Source organism: Scomber japonicus, chromosome 15 (genome assembly GCF_027409825.1).
Source record: "Scomber japonicus isolate fScoJap1 chromosome 15, fScoJap1.pri, whole genome shotgun sequence".
Lineage (NCBI taxonomy): Eukaryota > Metazoa > Chordata > Actinopteri > Scombriformes > Scombridae > Scomber > Scomber japonicus.
This window is the reverse complement of record NC_070592.1, coordinates 24,583,633-24,599,116: the sequence shown is the minus strand read 5'-3', so window position 1 is coordinate 24,599,116 and position 15,484 is coordinate 24,583,633. Positions and strand designations below refer to the sequence as shown.

The 15,484-nt window shown below is 41.8% G+C and overlaps 1 protein-coding gene across 1 annotated transcript; it reads right to left on the bottom strand.

The window, feature by feature from the left end:
- Window positions 1-9,494: 9,494 nt before the first annotated feature.
- On the bottom strand, window positions 9,495-14,378 carry LOC128373948 (CMP-N-acetylneuraminate-beta-galactosamide-alpha-2,3-sialyltransferase 1-like). The gene is made up of 6 exons (XM_053334150.1): window positions 14,148-14,378; window positions 13,772-13,968; window positions 13,478-13,657; window positions 11,021-11,066; window positions 10,824-10,943; window positions 9,495-9,662 (listed from the first exon to the last, which is right to left on the bottom strand). Exons 1-6 carry the CDS (start codon window positions 14,376-14,378, stop codon window positions 9,495-9,497), a joined length of 942 nt encoding a protein of 313 aa, XP_053190125.1.
- Between the last annotated feature and the right edge of the window lie 1,106 nt (window positions 14,379-15,484).

Here is a 15,484-nt window from a genome sequence, read left to right as displayed (position 1 = left end):
GCTTCTTGTGAGCGCTCTGCTTGTGTGTCCTGACACAGATATGCCAGATCTGGGGTGGAAATTCCACTTGGGGCAGGGGGGAAAAACCCATTATCTCTCTCACACAAACACACACAAATTACTGTTTGTGTCCACCAAACATTGAAATTTGTTCATTATTGTTTGACCTCTACGGTGGAACACATAAACGCTTCTGTGGAGGAGCGCATCCGCGTCCAGGAAAGTCGCGTGCAGTCAGTAACAGTCAGAAAAAATAAAAAATGAAACGCCAACAGCAGCAGATGAGGGGACATTTAAGGGAACCTGAACTTACATTGTTGAGCGACCGATCCTCCGTTTTTTCCCACTTGTTACTGTTATAATAGCATGTTAGTCAAAGGTTCACATGTATAAAACCCAAAGGGAAAGTTTTTATCTATTTGTGAAAATTCAATAAAGGCAGATTTAACTTTTTTCATAATTATGTAGACCACTTTAGACCAGGTCCAGAACTAAAAACCTCTGTACCTAAATCTGGACTAGATTATCTCAGATTTCAGATTTGTGAAAGCTTTATTCTAGTAGTGAAAATGCAATAAAGATTTCACTGTTTTTCATCTATTCCTGCATGGTTTAAATTTTATAATTTTTTGGGTGGAGGTGATGGTGAAGACGACCAAGGTACGACCAAGCTGGTGACTGAAACCGCAGTGAAAATACCTGAGAGCAAACTGGATTCACACCAGCCACTGCAGAAGAGTCAAATAGTCAACAGATATCTAGTCTGTGCGAGACTGACTAATTTCAGTTGATGTTGTCAACACCTACCATGAGGGGTGAGAGACTCAAAAATCTTTGCCAGAGGTGAGGGTGTTGGCAAAGTAACAACACTAAAATGGGAATGAAAAAAGAAGACATCCTTTCGAGCTGTCAAGATGCAACCTGAGAGAAGTAATGTGCTGTCTGATTTTGCTGACAGTGATTTTTGTACTGTCTATCCTATTAACACATAAACAATTGTCACAAGCAGTAGTTATAGGACCCCAGAGACGAGCGAACACACAGGAGGTAACTCAAAAACAGGGTTCAATGATAAGGTGAGAGGGGTGGTGAGGGAGCAGTGGCTGGGTCTGGGGTAAGGGTTGCAGGGAAGGTTGGTGAGGTAAGGTCCAAGGAGGGTAGGCAGTGCACAGGGAACGGGATCCAAGGGAGCAGAGGCAGGGCACCAGCGGGTGGGGTTAGGCAAAACTGTGTAGGGAACAGGAGAGAGTGGTTACAATAAGAATAATCTTCACCAAGCAAAAGTCACAAGAACACACTAGAGGTTTCGGCTGAGCGTTACCACATGAGTAGCGGAACTATCTGGCAGAGGGTGGGAGGAAGAACCGGGTCTTCATACTGCAGTTGATGAGTGATTAGAACCAGGTGTGCCAAACCTCCACCGTAGGGCCCCGCCTCTGCAAAGGAAAACAAAGACAAGGAAGGAGCACAAGGGGAGGAGACAAGACAGACAAGGAAACTCAGGAAGTCACAGCTGGGGCTGTGACAGTACCCCCCCTCCGACAGCCGCCTCTGGGCGGCCCACCCGGCTTGTCTGTGTGAGCTCTGTAAAAGTCAGTGATGAGGGAGGGGTCCAGGATAAAGCGGTGAGAGTGCCAGGACCGCTCCTCAGGCCCATAGCCCTCCCAGTCAACCAGAAACTGGAACCCCCGGCCACGGCACCAAACGTCCAGAATCCGGCTGACTGAGAAGGCAGGGTGACCATCCACGAGCCGGGGGGGTGGGGTGGAGAGGGGTCGGCCGGATGTCTCAGGGGACAGAAGGAGACAGGCTTGAGCAGGGACACATGGAACGTAGGGTGGATTTTGAGAGAGGCTGGCAACCTGAGATGCACAGCAGAGGGGTTGATAACTTTTTCCACTGGGAAAGGACCGATGAACCATGGAGCCAGCTTCTGAGACTCCACCTGCAAGGGCAGTCCTTGGTCGAAAGCCAAACCTTTTGTAGCCAAACCCGGTATGTAGACTGGAGCCAGGACCCGACCACGATCAGTCAACCGTTGGTTCCTGGCGGCGGACCTCAGCAATGCGGCTCGGGCTTCCCTCCACACCTGTGGCAGATGGCCCTGCACCGAGGGCACGGCAACCTCCTCCTGCGACGGAAACAGGGGTGGCTGGAACCCCAGCATGACCATAAAGGGAGAAATACCAGTCGCAGAACAAGAGAGGGAGTTGTGGGCATATTCGACCTAAGGCAGCTGGAGACTCCAGGAAGCGGGATGACGGGCACACACGCAACGCAAGGCGGCCTTCAGGTCCTGGTTTGCCCGCTCCGTCTGGCCGTTAGATTGAGGATGGTACCCGGAAGAGAGGCTGGCCGAAGCCCCCAGTGCCCCACAAAACACCTTCCACACATTGGAGGAAAACTGGGGACCCTGATCAGAGACGATGTCCACTGGGATACCATGGAGGCGGAAAACATGCAGGACGAGCAGGTTGGTGGTCTCCAGTGCTGAAGGGAGTTTGGGTAGGGGAACAAAATGCACAGCCTTGGAGAGCTCCAGGGTCCAAGCGTCTCTAGGGTGACACACCAGACTGGACGCATGCCCCCACTGCGACCTCAGGGGTTCTGGTACAAGGAGACGGTTAGTGGGTCCGTTACCTGGGCCAGGGTCATCCCGGATAGCCTCCTTGACCAGCTGCTCAATCTCCCACTGGGCAGCTCTGACGAAGCAGGCGGGAGGCAGGATGGTCTCCGGCAGGGTGCTGGACGGCTGGGGCTCCGTTTTAACGGGAGAGGGCATCTGGCTTAATGTTGTAGGAACCAGGTCTGTAAGACAAGGTGAAATTTAAAGCGCCCTAGGAAGAGGGCCCACCTGGCCTGCCGGGAATTGAGCCGCTTAGCAGTTTGTAGGTAAGCCAGGTTTTTGTGGTCAGTCCAGACAGTGAATGGGACTTCTGCCCCCTCTAGCCAGTACCCTCCACTCCTCCAAGGCCAGCACCACCACGAGCAGCTCATGGTTCCCAACATCATAATTCTGTTCAGCAGGAGACAGACGGTGAGAAAAAAAAAAGCACAGGGATGCAACTTATTCATGGCAAGCTGTGATAGGATAGCGCCAACATCTGTGTCGGAGGCGTCAACCTCCACAATGAACTGCTTAGAGTGATCAGGGTAAATGAGGACAGGGGCAGAGGAAAACAGGGTCTTCAGTTTGGAAAAAGCCTCATTGGCTTCCGGGGGCCAGGAAAACGGTCGGGAGGTTAATGTGAGCTGAGTGAGAGGGGTTACCACCTTGCTGAAGTCCTGAGTGAAGCATCGGTAGAAGTTAATGAATCCCAGGAACCGCTGGAGCTGCATGTGGTTCTCTGGGACCGGCCACTCCACCACTGCCCGGACCTTGGCCGGATCAGAGCGGATCTGTCCCCTCTCAATAATGAAACCCAAAAAGTCACACTTCTCCGCTTTCACGAACAGGCCGTTCTCAAGGAGCCTCTGGAGGACTAACCTGATGTGGTTTCGTTGCTCCTCCAGGTCTCGGGAGAAAATCAGGATATCGTCAAAGTACACGAAGATGAACCTGTTGAACATGTCCCGCAGCACGTCGTTGACCAGCGCCTGAAACACAGCTGGAGCGTTAGTCAAACCAAAAGGCATCACAAGATATTCAAAATGCCCCAGCGGAGTATTGAACGTCATCTTCCATTCGTCCCCCTCCCGGATGCGGACCAGGTGATAGGCATTCCGGAGGTCAAGCTTAGTGAACACTGTAGCCTTGTATTACTTAACATAGCAGCCTGAATGAAAGATGACGAATGATGAATTTAAATGAAGGATATGTAATTACTTTGAAAGAAAATCTTAATTTACTCGATCTGACATCAACCCTTGTTTAATGAAGGCCTCAGCTGTCCGTCCTTCAGAGCCACATGTACGTACTCCAAGTGGAAGATCTCAGAGAGCGTTGCTGGTCCGGAGGGGCGGGGGGATGGGGGGTGGGGGGCTGTGAGGATGGTCCGGGTTGGCTGGTCTCCTGTCAGACTGCCTGGTCCAGTGATGATAAGTTTGCCTGCAGACTTTACAGGGTGCAGCTGTGTTTTCTCCCTGGGGAAGACTTGTGTGTCAGCCAATCAGATTCATCACAGCTATACTTTGAAGATATAATTTCCAGCTTTTTACCTGCAAAACTTTTCATCATCATTCATTCATTATTTAATCCTGATTATAAAATGCATACTATAACATAGTATGGCAAGGCAAGGCAAGGCAGTTTTATTTATATAGCACATTTCATACACAATGGCAATTCAATGTGCTTTACATAAAACAGAAAAACATGTAATTTGAGAAACTTAAAACATACAATTAACCCCCCCCCCCCATAATAAAAACAAAGTACAGAAAAATAGAAAGACATAAATAAAATGATTGCAGCATAAAATAATAAATTAGCTTTAAAATCATTAAAAGGACAAAGAGTGCAAATGAAAGATTAAAATGTAAAATGCTTTAAAAGAGCTCAATCATAAGCACAGGAGAAGAGAAATGTTTTTTAACACAGAACACATGATGCATTATTCTGGCATTGATATGACATCAAGCTGTCATTCATTAAAACCTAAAAAGAATGAATATGATCAAGCATAACACGTTGTTATTCTACTTATTCTATGATAGATAATTGATTATCATCATAATGTAAACATAACATCAATATAATGCTTTCTCACATGAAGTAAATGTTCTCATACCAACATTTGTATTTATAGAAGAAGAAAAAGTATAATGGCAGTTCTTCAAATACACATTTATCTGTGATGGCTATGATAGTTGCAATAATGGAAGTTTTCTTTAAGTAATTGATATTGGTGTAAGTAACTATTGACCAAGATGTGTATATACTCCTCCTGAGCCTGTTCTTTCCTCCTCATCTGCCTTGCATTCAGTGCTGTTAGCCCTGCCCAGCTCCATATGTCTTTCCCAGCCAATCAGCTCTCAGCCTGCCTTGTGTCTTTATACCTTTTTCTTGTTGTTTCATTAGTTCAGTTTTAATTTAAGTCACGCTTTTAGTTTGTTTTATGTTTTTGGATCCTTTTTTCTTTTTTCTTAGTTTAGTTTATTCAGTTCAGTTTTCCTCTGCCTTCACTTGTCTAAATAAACAGACATTCCTCTGTTCATTCTACCTGTATTTGGGTTCATCTCCTGCTGCTCTTCCAACAGCCTCAATCATGCTGAAATCACACTTACCCATGCTTACCAAACAGCATAACTCAACAGGACAACTTCTGCCAGATAATTAAGAGATAACAATGAAATGAGGAAACGTAATGTTGGCAGTTCTACCTATTCATGTTTTTTGTTTTTGTTTTTTACACCTGACATGACACCTGCTTATCGCTGCATAACTGCAACACCCAAAACACAACACACAACTGCCCAGAAAAGCCGACCCCCACCCTATAGGTCCTTATTGTACAAGACTTCAGCTTTTAGTCCCATTATCAGTACATCATTGGTCAGAGTTCATTTTTTCTTGTCAACGGCCTCAAGAGAAAAATATCTTTCCATGAGGGTGTTGAAACACTTTGAGTACAGTCAGATTCACATTAAAAACTTCTCTATACCAAACTGTGGTGTTGTGCTGCTGCAATATGAAACAATGGATCAAGTCTGTCAGCTTTCTGATTCTTTTACAGATGACTGATTGCTGCAGCATATGGTGTTATTCTTTAATTTTGTCTCTTGTTGGGTGCTGCAAAAGAGTTTCAAAATAGTTTCAAATGTATGCAGTATGTGAGCAACCAGAAACAAGAGGCAAAACTCTTTTTGAGATTAGTTTTATTTTTATTATTATTATTATTATTATTATTATTATTATTACTTACAGATATACAATAAGAGGAGGTAAAAGAACATAAAAACCTGTATCCCCCACCCCCATATTATAGTTTGCCGAACAAACCTTCCCCATACCCAACAAACAGTCTCAATAATTAAGTCAACATTGTCAAAGGAAACCAATAGAAACAAAACAGCTGCTTGGATGCACACAAAAACCATGCTAGAAATGATCTGATTGTGCCAACTTAAACTCTCGTCACTCTTTGGCCCTGTTACACCTGGCATTAACATGAGTATTGGGTAATCTGATCACGGTCATTCACCAATTGCTGTGTCAACGGTGTGTGAATATGTATGATTGGTTAGTTTCCCCCTTATGAGCAGGTTGGCACCCTGCATGGTAGCCCCTGCCATCAGTGTATGAATGTGTGTGAATGGGTGAATGTGACATGTAGTGTAAAAGTGATTTGAGTGGTCAAAAAGACTAGAAAAGTACTATATAAGTACAGTCCGTTTACTATTTATCACAATTGGACAATACTAAATACAAGTGTAGACCATATGTGTTTTGTAGTGTAAATGCTAATGCATCCTGATTCTACTCAACATCTATATGCTACTCCTAGCCCCAATTATGGAACATTACAAAATCTCCTATCATACCTATGCAGATGACACGCAACTCAATATTTCAGTGTCATCACATGACTACAGTCCCTTACTTTCATTGAGTAACTGTATTTGTCAAATCAATGAGTGGATGTGCCAGAACTTTCTCCAGCTAAATGCAGAAAAGACAGAAGTGACTATTTTTGGCCCCAAAAGTGAAAGGTCAGAGCTTACCTTGGCTCCATGTCATTGGCAGCTACAAATCAAACCAGTAATCTTGGTGTAATTATTGACTCGGACCTGAATTTTAACAAACATCTAAAGCTTATCACCAAATCTGCCTACTACCACCTGGAAAATATAGCTAGAATTAAGGGTTTTTCTGTCCAAACAAGACATGGAAAAACTTCTTCAAGCATTCATTTTCAGTAGGTTGGATTACCCTAATGGTGTCTTTACAGGTCTTAACAAAAAATCAATCAGGCAGCTGCAGCTGATTCAGAATGCTGCTGGCAGCCCTTACAAACACCAGGAAACTGGACCATATTACACCGGTCGTCAGATCACTATACTGGCTTCCTGTGAGTCAAAGAATAGATTTTAAAATCTTATTGCTGGTCTACAAAACACTGAATGGTCTTGGATCAAAATACATACGAGATCTATTAGTTCCCTACAAAGCATCCAGGCCCCTCAGGTGTATCTGGAACCGCGCTGTTGTGTGTCCCAAGAACGAGAACCAAACAAAGTGAGGCAACATTTAGTTACTATGCTCCTCATCTATGGAACAAACTTCCTGAGGTCTGCTAAAACTGTCAACTCCTTTCAATCAGGGCTAAAAACGTTTGTTTACTGCCGCGTTCGCTTAAATTAAAGACCTACTTGCTAGTTTTTCTTGCTCCTAATTTTTTTTATCTTTAAACGTTATCTGTTCTTATCCCAATGTTTACTTTTTTATCTACTTATTTATGTACTTGTGTTTTATTAAGTTCTATCAATAGATCCTCAAGACCACTCCAGATGCATAATAAAGACAGGTGTAAACAGCTGTCTAGTCTCTCGTCTGCCCAGTTGTGATTGGATTACCAGAGACGCGTGTCAATGCCAGGTTTCGACAGGGCCTTGGTTTGTGTACAGACAGACATTACAAAGTAGGAGACAGGATTCTCTAATAAATAATGACATTTATGCAAAACTTCTCCACTGGGAGTTTCATCAAACCCTCTCACAACCTGAGGCATTGACATCACATGTCTATTTAAACTTAAAAAGCTTAGAACAGTTAAAAAGCTTGTCATGAAATTTGAAAAAAATCACATATTGCTTGTTTGCAGTGTATTGTGTAATATTTTAGTGAAATTTGTTCTACGTTGGTGTGAAATAGAAAATGTGCTTACAAACATTTGGATTGTATAATTTTATGTATCAACTGAGTCATGACCCCACGTTGTGCAAATCGACTTTTGTAGGAATCTGTGCTGCTTATTATGAGGTATAAAGTTTTCACATTTTTGCGGCCCCTTGGTGGCATTGTTTCAGTCCTCTGTAGTGGAGCTTGGACCTTGCATCCAAACATGTGCACCATGCTTGGTTAAAATAGCTTGCAACAATCTTGAGTGTTTATGTAAAGTTTAACTTAAAGACACAGGTATAAAAATGCAGAATTAAAAATAGTCCAACGGTTTAAAATTCAATGTAGAAAATAAAAAACAGTCTGATCGTGGTGATGTATATTATGTATACATTATTTTTGCTGTGGCTAAAAAAAGTTGGGCTGTATCTAGAGTTGCCAACCGTCCCTTGAAAAATGGAATCATTCCGTATTTAGAAACATAATTAGGCATCCGGTATTGAGCTTAAAAGGGAAACACTTTGTCCCATATTTCCATGAGAATCAAAATAGTCTGTAAAATGTCAGTGGAATCAATGAATGACAGGGCGTTTTATGTTAACATTTACGGTAATCTTATTGCTCTCCTGCTCAGTGACCAATGAGCTGACAGCACACTCACGAGAATGACAATGAAGAATCCGGCTCTTCTCATTGGTCGAGGTACTGTTGCTTGCAAGAAATGTCTTGCTCAAAGTTTTACTTTGTAGCACTGAAAGACAAACAACTTCTTACTTCAGCAAAAGCTCAAAAGAAATATAAATGGAAAAAATATTTACTACAAACAGTCATGGCCTTTGAGGCACAAAGTGTTTATGTTTACAACTTTTCCACAGACCTTCTGTTTTCCCTTTTCTTATTGCACTAATGTGCACTATTATGTTCTGCTTTCTATTGTTTTCTGTTATTTTATACTGTTTTCTGTTAAGCAGGACAGTTCGGTTAAAGAAAGATTTATTGTATTCTGTTAAGTTAAGCAGGATTGAGTTCTGTTAAAAAGATTTGTTATTTTGCGCAAAAAAATAAATTGTTGAATAATAATTTGTTTTCCATGTATTCGTATCACTCAAAAACATGCATCGGATTAAATTCAGGTTCGAGTCAAATAATTTAAAAATCGTTTCACACACACACAAAAAGGCAAAAAATGTCACCAAGCTGGGAGGGGTGAACGCAATCGGGCGGCTGGCCTTGCCAACTAGGTGTCCATATTTTATTTTTCAGGGAGTTGGCAACCCTAACTGTATCACATCAGTTAAATACATTCAATGAGATACAACACACTTCACTTCACTTATCCCACCCTATTGTATGTAAATTATTCATTTTGTGGCTAGTTATATACATTTAATGATGTAGAGATGATATAAAAAGGTATAAATAATACCTGTCAAAAGTTTGAATACAGCTTCCCATTCACTTGAATGAGAAAGTGTCTCCAAAGTCATCTGCCTGGTAGTCTAGCCCAGGTTATACAGTATGTCTCATGTTTCCACACTTTGGCTCCTCATGGATCCCTCCTTGCTTCTTGAGACTTGGGACAGTTGTCAAAGTGCAAATTCAGAAAAACTTCAGTACAGGTGAGGAGTGAGAAAATCTCAACTAAGAGACTTGATATGCACCCATTCAGTTAGTCATAGCTGCCTCTTGAGTTGTAAGGACTCAGCTTCACAGATCAACTCCCTGCATAAAAATGGAGGATTTTTCGCTTAGCTAGCTCCTTGATAATATCATACTCATGTGATCCAGGATGGAGTCCAGTTTTATATTGCTTGTTTCTGAATTCTTCAAAGTAATGACTCCAGTTCCCATCCGTATCTGCTCCATAACCAAACACATGAACCTTGGAAAAGCAAAATGAACACATATTAAACCAATTACCTAATCTGATTATGTTTTAAAACTTCACCTAAAATGATGGCAGGAGAATGTAAACCAAAGGCCTCATTGTTAACCCTCCTTATTACCCTTGGGGTCAATTTGACCCCATTCAATGTTTATCAGTCAAAAAATAATAGTTGACATAATTGTTTTGGGGAACATAATTCTCTCGAGTACTTCGATACTGATACTTCTCACAGTGTGGGCATGGGAAATAACTTGACTTGTGAACTCCTGCCAAAATGAGGAAGCCAATGTAGGCTTGCAAGTCGATCACATCCAAGTCATTCAACTACACATGCCTCCCCTCTAAAATTATCATGGGGCCTGGAACTATTTTGATGATCTTAGAAACGGTAAGTCTACCTTGTTGTTGAAGTAAGGAGAGGGACCGTATTTTTCCATTTTTGGTGCATGACATGGGGGAGGAGGAAACATATTCCCATGCAAACTTTCCCGCACCGTGGGCATGAAGGTGTGTGTGTGTGTGCGTGCGTGCGTGCGTGCGTGTGTGTGCTGTGGGAGAGTTCATGCAAAATAAGGGAGGAACAAACATACAAAAGCTTGCACGGCAGCCTTCTAACTAAAAAGAAAAGATTTGGATGAAAGATTCTCAAGATACACTAACTCTAAAAGTTTGACCTGATGGTGGCGCCTCAGTAAAGGTCATGTCATCACCACAACCAATAGGGTTCATCCTCTTGTGGTAATTAATGTTGTCAGTAAATTTGAAAAGATTCGAAAAGTTTTCATGATGTATTAATTCTAATTTAGAAGTTTGGCCTGATGGTGGTTCTAGAGCAGTTGCTTCTAAGTTTCATCAACAATTGGTTATATATGTATATGTATATGTAAGTACAATTTTATTTTAATCATTTTCTGGAGATTTTGTCTTCTATTTCTAACAGTGTAGTGAGATTATAAAAGGGCCCCAGATCAAAAAATGCATAACTCTGGATCATTTTGGAAGGTTATGATGAATGTACTGTGTTGTTAACAGCAAAATCTCAAACAGTAAAAGATTTATTTACATTTTTCCATCAGTAATCAGTTATTTGCAACTGTTAATCAGTAGTGTGGGAGAGCATTCAAAAGAAAAATTAACAATTCAAAATGTACTCACTTCATCACAAATGTTCAGGGCAAGAATCACTGCCATAAAGCCGGTGGATGGATAGTCCCCCTTCTTTTCAAGCCAGATGTCATGAACATACCTCATGAAAGCTGGATTGGTCACCATCACCTGTGATGAATTGAAAATTAGCCTTTGAAAGTATTTTTATATAGTTTATTGGTAAATGGAATCAAAATAATACTCACCAAATCCTTGTTAGCTTTGATGGTGGGTTTTATTGGTGCATATGACCTGTTGGAAGTACCATGAAATGTTACATTCAATGAAAAGGACCCCCTTTACACCTCACATTAAAATGCATTTTGGGTGATTGGACTGCAGTTGGATAGTGCTTGACTACATGAAAGTACAGGCGTAAATGCATCAAAGACACATTGAGGATAGATTGTGATCCAACCAGCCAAACTACCTCTAGAGGTGGGCAGGGACTAGGGATGTTGAAATGATTTCATCATATGATGCATCGCGATGCAGACATAGACCATTCTGCATCGATTAACAAAAGTCAAGAATTTAAACGTTAGTTAATAATTTGATGTTGATGGGCGACAAAGGCGGCATAAGCTTTTCCCATGAGGCTGAGTAATATGATCACTCAATAGAACACACCTTCTAATCCACGTTTTTTTTTAAATGGGAACCACCATCCTGGTCTGCCAGTCCAGGGGCACTGTCTCCAACCTCCATACAACATAATGTTCAAAAGCCTTCAGCATCTCAGGATGAATTACATCCACACCCAGCACCTTGCCACTGAGGAGTTTTCTGACTACCTCAGAGACCTCTGCCAGGTATGAGCAAGACTTCCCCCAAGTCATCCTATTGTGCCTCCTGCATAGAAGTCAGGTTTTAGGGGTTCCTCAAAGTGTTCCTTCCACTGCTCGACAATGTCCCCCATCAAGGTCAGCAGTTCTCAATCCTCGGCTGAAAACAGCCCAGGCTAAGTACTGCTTCCCCTTCCTGAGTAACCTGATGCTTTGCCAGAACTTCTTTGAGGCTAAACCAAAGTACTTCTCCATGGCCTTCCTGAACTCCTCCTACACCCTGTTTTTTTTGCTGTTTTTTGCTGCTGCCTTTTTGGCACTTAACAACCCATCTGTTGTATCAGAAGATCCATGAGCCAGTCAGACTCTAAAGGCCTCCTTCATTGCTGGTGTGCACCAGCAAATTTTATGGTTGCCATCCTGACAAGCGCCAATGACCCTCCAAGTACCCACCTTTAACTGAGGTCCTGAACATGGTACACTCAAATTCAATATCCCCAACTTCCCCCAGGATACAGGAGAAATTTCTTAGGAGGTGGAAGTGAAAGACTTCATGGACAGGAGCTTCTGACAGATGTTTCCAGTCCACCCTCACTACTCGTTTGTGTCTCACAGGTCTGTTCGCTCAATTCGTTTTAGCTCAATGATCTCAATGTTGAGGATGAAGTCACATATTGATACCAGATGTAAACGTAATCAGGTTCAAACATATCTAGAAATAATTTGGATATGTGTTGCATTTTAATGCAAGGTGTAAAGGGACTGAAATGAGCTATTTATTGAATAATAACATACAAGTCATTCCATAAGAAAATGAAAGCAGAGCTCAGTATTTCTGGAAATCTTAGCAGGAGACAATAGGCCAGGCTCTAATGAATTCATAAAATAGATTTCAAAATAAATTGAGACCTGGTGAGTGAACCTCATTCATTCTCATTGCCAACGACTGCCTGAAACCTACTCACCCCTACATCTTATCCGCGCGCATAGCGGTCTCTAGAAACTGGCACAGTCAGGGAATCCTGTGATCAACTCACACAAGCATTCTGAGGCTGTTTGTTATATCTCCATACCAGCTATATTGTAGAGTTGTGCAGTGCTGTCAAGCTACACTCTAATAGTTATGCACAACTTAACAGTGTTTGGATGTATTACTTCCCTTCTACTGAACTTGTCTTGAGCATGGGGAAAGTTCAAAGTCATTGTTTAAAAAAGCCAACATTACTTGTGTGTCTAAGACAGGACATATATTCCAGCCATTATCAGTCATTGCTTTTTGCTTTGTTTCACAAGGGACATGCTACCTTTTGTACAGGTATTGAATATTTGCATTGGATGTAAATCGTGTGCTGCAGGATTATCTGTGATGAATATTATTTTCTTTTGATACTCGTCTGCATGTTTGGTCTGCATTTTTTTCCCCAATACTTTGGTTTACATAAATACTTTCAAGCTAATGATATCCCCATCATTTTCACTAACATAACATGGTCAACATGTTTAACACTGTACATAGAAAGCATAGGTACAGCCTCACAAATATTCATACACACTATTGTGGCTGAAAGCTATTTTTTGTTTACATCACATACATACATGATGCACATTTTCATCTCAAAGTCCAAGTGGCAGTCCAAACAAACATGGCAAAGCAGATATGTGACTAGCTTTGTTACTAGTCTGAATGAGCCATCAGATAATCACACAAATCTGCCCTGTTTGGTTTGATGGACAGACATAGCACTTGTGATTAAAAGAAGGTTTATGATATAAAATATTATGCTGTCTTATTTATTCAATAAATAATGATTACCTCATGTGTCCATACAGATACAGGGACAAATGCACACATGATTAGTCCATTAGAATAAGACTCACCTTCCATAAAATCCTGTGCTGAAGGCCTTGATGAGCCACTCAAGATCTTGTATCTTAAATGGAAACAGCACAAGATGAGTGGAGTTATCCAGGTCCATGGCACTCTCTGGATACATGATATGATGAGTTGTTTTGGTACCAACATCTGCTTCGTAGCCTTTGATATGACCTTTGTTTATTCTAAATAGTAGAGATATGTACATACTTAATGATTTGAATTTGATATTACATAGCCAACTCTTGTCATTGGCAGAAATATATTAGAAAACTTTAAGATAAGATAATAAGATTTACCTTATAACAACATCATGGAAATCTATCAGAGGTCCGTAATGTGATCTCCTCAAATTACCAGAATTGCCCACCAAAGAACAATTCCTGGTCTGATTAGGGCTGGACTCTATCAGATCTGGACTGTTTGGAAACATCTGAAACAACCTGTCCACTGTTGTGCTGTAGGAGCTGTAATTACGTCTTTCCAACTGTAAACGCTGGCACACATATAAAACACAAACTGTTGTTAGGTCAGTTATGAGTTGTACATAAGCAAACTGGCATACAGGGGAGAAATGATGAAAGAAAAGCAATGATAAAAGTGATTTAAAACATTTCAATTCCTACTATTGAATGGATAACTGCAGGGTAAGTGACTCTTTTCATGACAAATTACCTTCCACCAGTTGAAAGCATCCTCTGGGAGACTGTAGTTTGCTGACAAAAATGGTTGAACAGATTTGTGTAAATGCTGCTTAAGCCACGGGTCGACTTTTCTCAGACATTTGTCACAGGCAACGTGGCTTATGTGCTGTAGCTGGGGGAATTTTGGCATGTATCCCCTCATTAACAGACCAAAGCCAGTGAGGCACAGCAGGACAACAAACACAATCACCTTTGAATTCATCTTGACTGTGTGATCCTCGTGAGTGGGAATCAGTTTCAATCTGCAAACAAAATGTGTGATGCAATAAACAAGTAAGTGCACATGCATGAATCAAGAAATACATATTTCCAGCTCTTATCAGTTTACCAGTGTGGTAGTGGTTTAATAATACTTAATATTTATATTATTATTATTTTCTCTTCTAATTGGCAATAAGCTTATATTTAAAAATAATAAGTCATTCTGAAAAGAAATGATTAATTATTAATAATAATATCTCCTCACTGTCCGCAAGCTGTCCATTGTGTAAATACACTTGCAAAGAATTCAGTGTTAATACATGGCCGTGGGTCTGTAAATTGGAAACAAAGTGGCTCAGACCATAGACCAGAGGTCACTAATAGACAGACTGGAGCACAATCAAAAGCTTTCTGTCATGCACTTTATTTTAAAATGCCATCTTTACTTGATATGAGAAAAGAAAAATATTTTTTTTATACTTATTTTTTTCTATTTTAATATTTATTTAAATAAAAAAAATCAAATCAAATAAAAAAATAAAATAGAAAAAAAAAATAAGTATATAAAAAAAAAAATAATAATAATAATTTTAATATTTATTTAAATCCCCTCCCTGAGCTACTACCTTACCGTGGTGGAGGGGTTTGCGTGTCCCAATGACCCCAGGAGCTCAGTTGTCGGGGGCTTTATGCCCCTGGTAGGGTCTCCCATGGCAAACAGGTCCCGGGAGAGGGGCCAGACAAAAGGTAGCTCAGAAAACCCCAATGACGAGTACGACAGATGGTTTTTCGTGTCCCTTGCCCGGACGCGGGTCACCGGGGCCCCCCCCCTGGAGCCAGGCCTGGGGGTGGGGCTCGGAGGCGAGCGCTTGGTGGCCGGGCCTTCACCCATGGGGCCCGGCCGGGCACAGCCCGAAAAAGGGACATGGGACCCCTCTCCCACAGACCCACCACCAGTGAGAGGGGCCAAAGGGGTTGGGTGCGTAGTGAGCTGGGTGGCAGCCGAAGGTGGGGACCTTGGCGGTCCGATCCTCGGCTGCAGAAGCTAGCTCTAGGGACGTGGAACGTCACCTCTCTGGTGGGGAAGGAGCCTGAGCTGGTGCGTGA

What these genes read in the sequence shown, in the direction of transcription:
- LOC128373948 (XM_053334150.1), bottom strand. Translation starts at nt 14,378, where the DNA reads ATGAATTCAAAGGTGATTGTGTTTGTTGTCCTGCTGTGCCTCACTGGC. An exon ending in AGCACAGGATTTTATGGAAG is followed by an intron (nt 11,067 to 13,477) that starts GTGAGTCTTATT and finishes TACTTCCAACAG; the next exon opens with GTCATATGCACCAATAAAAC. An exon ending in CCCTGAACATTTGTGATGAA is followed by an intron (nt 9,663 to 10,823) that starts GTGAGTACATTT and finishes TGCTTTTCCAAG; the next exon opens with GTTCATGTGTTTGGTTATGG.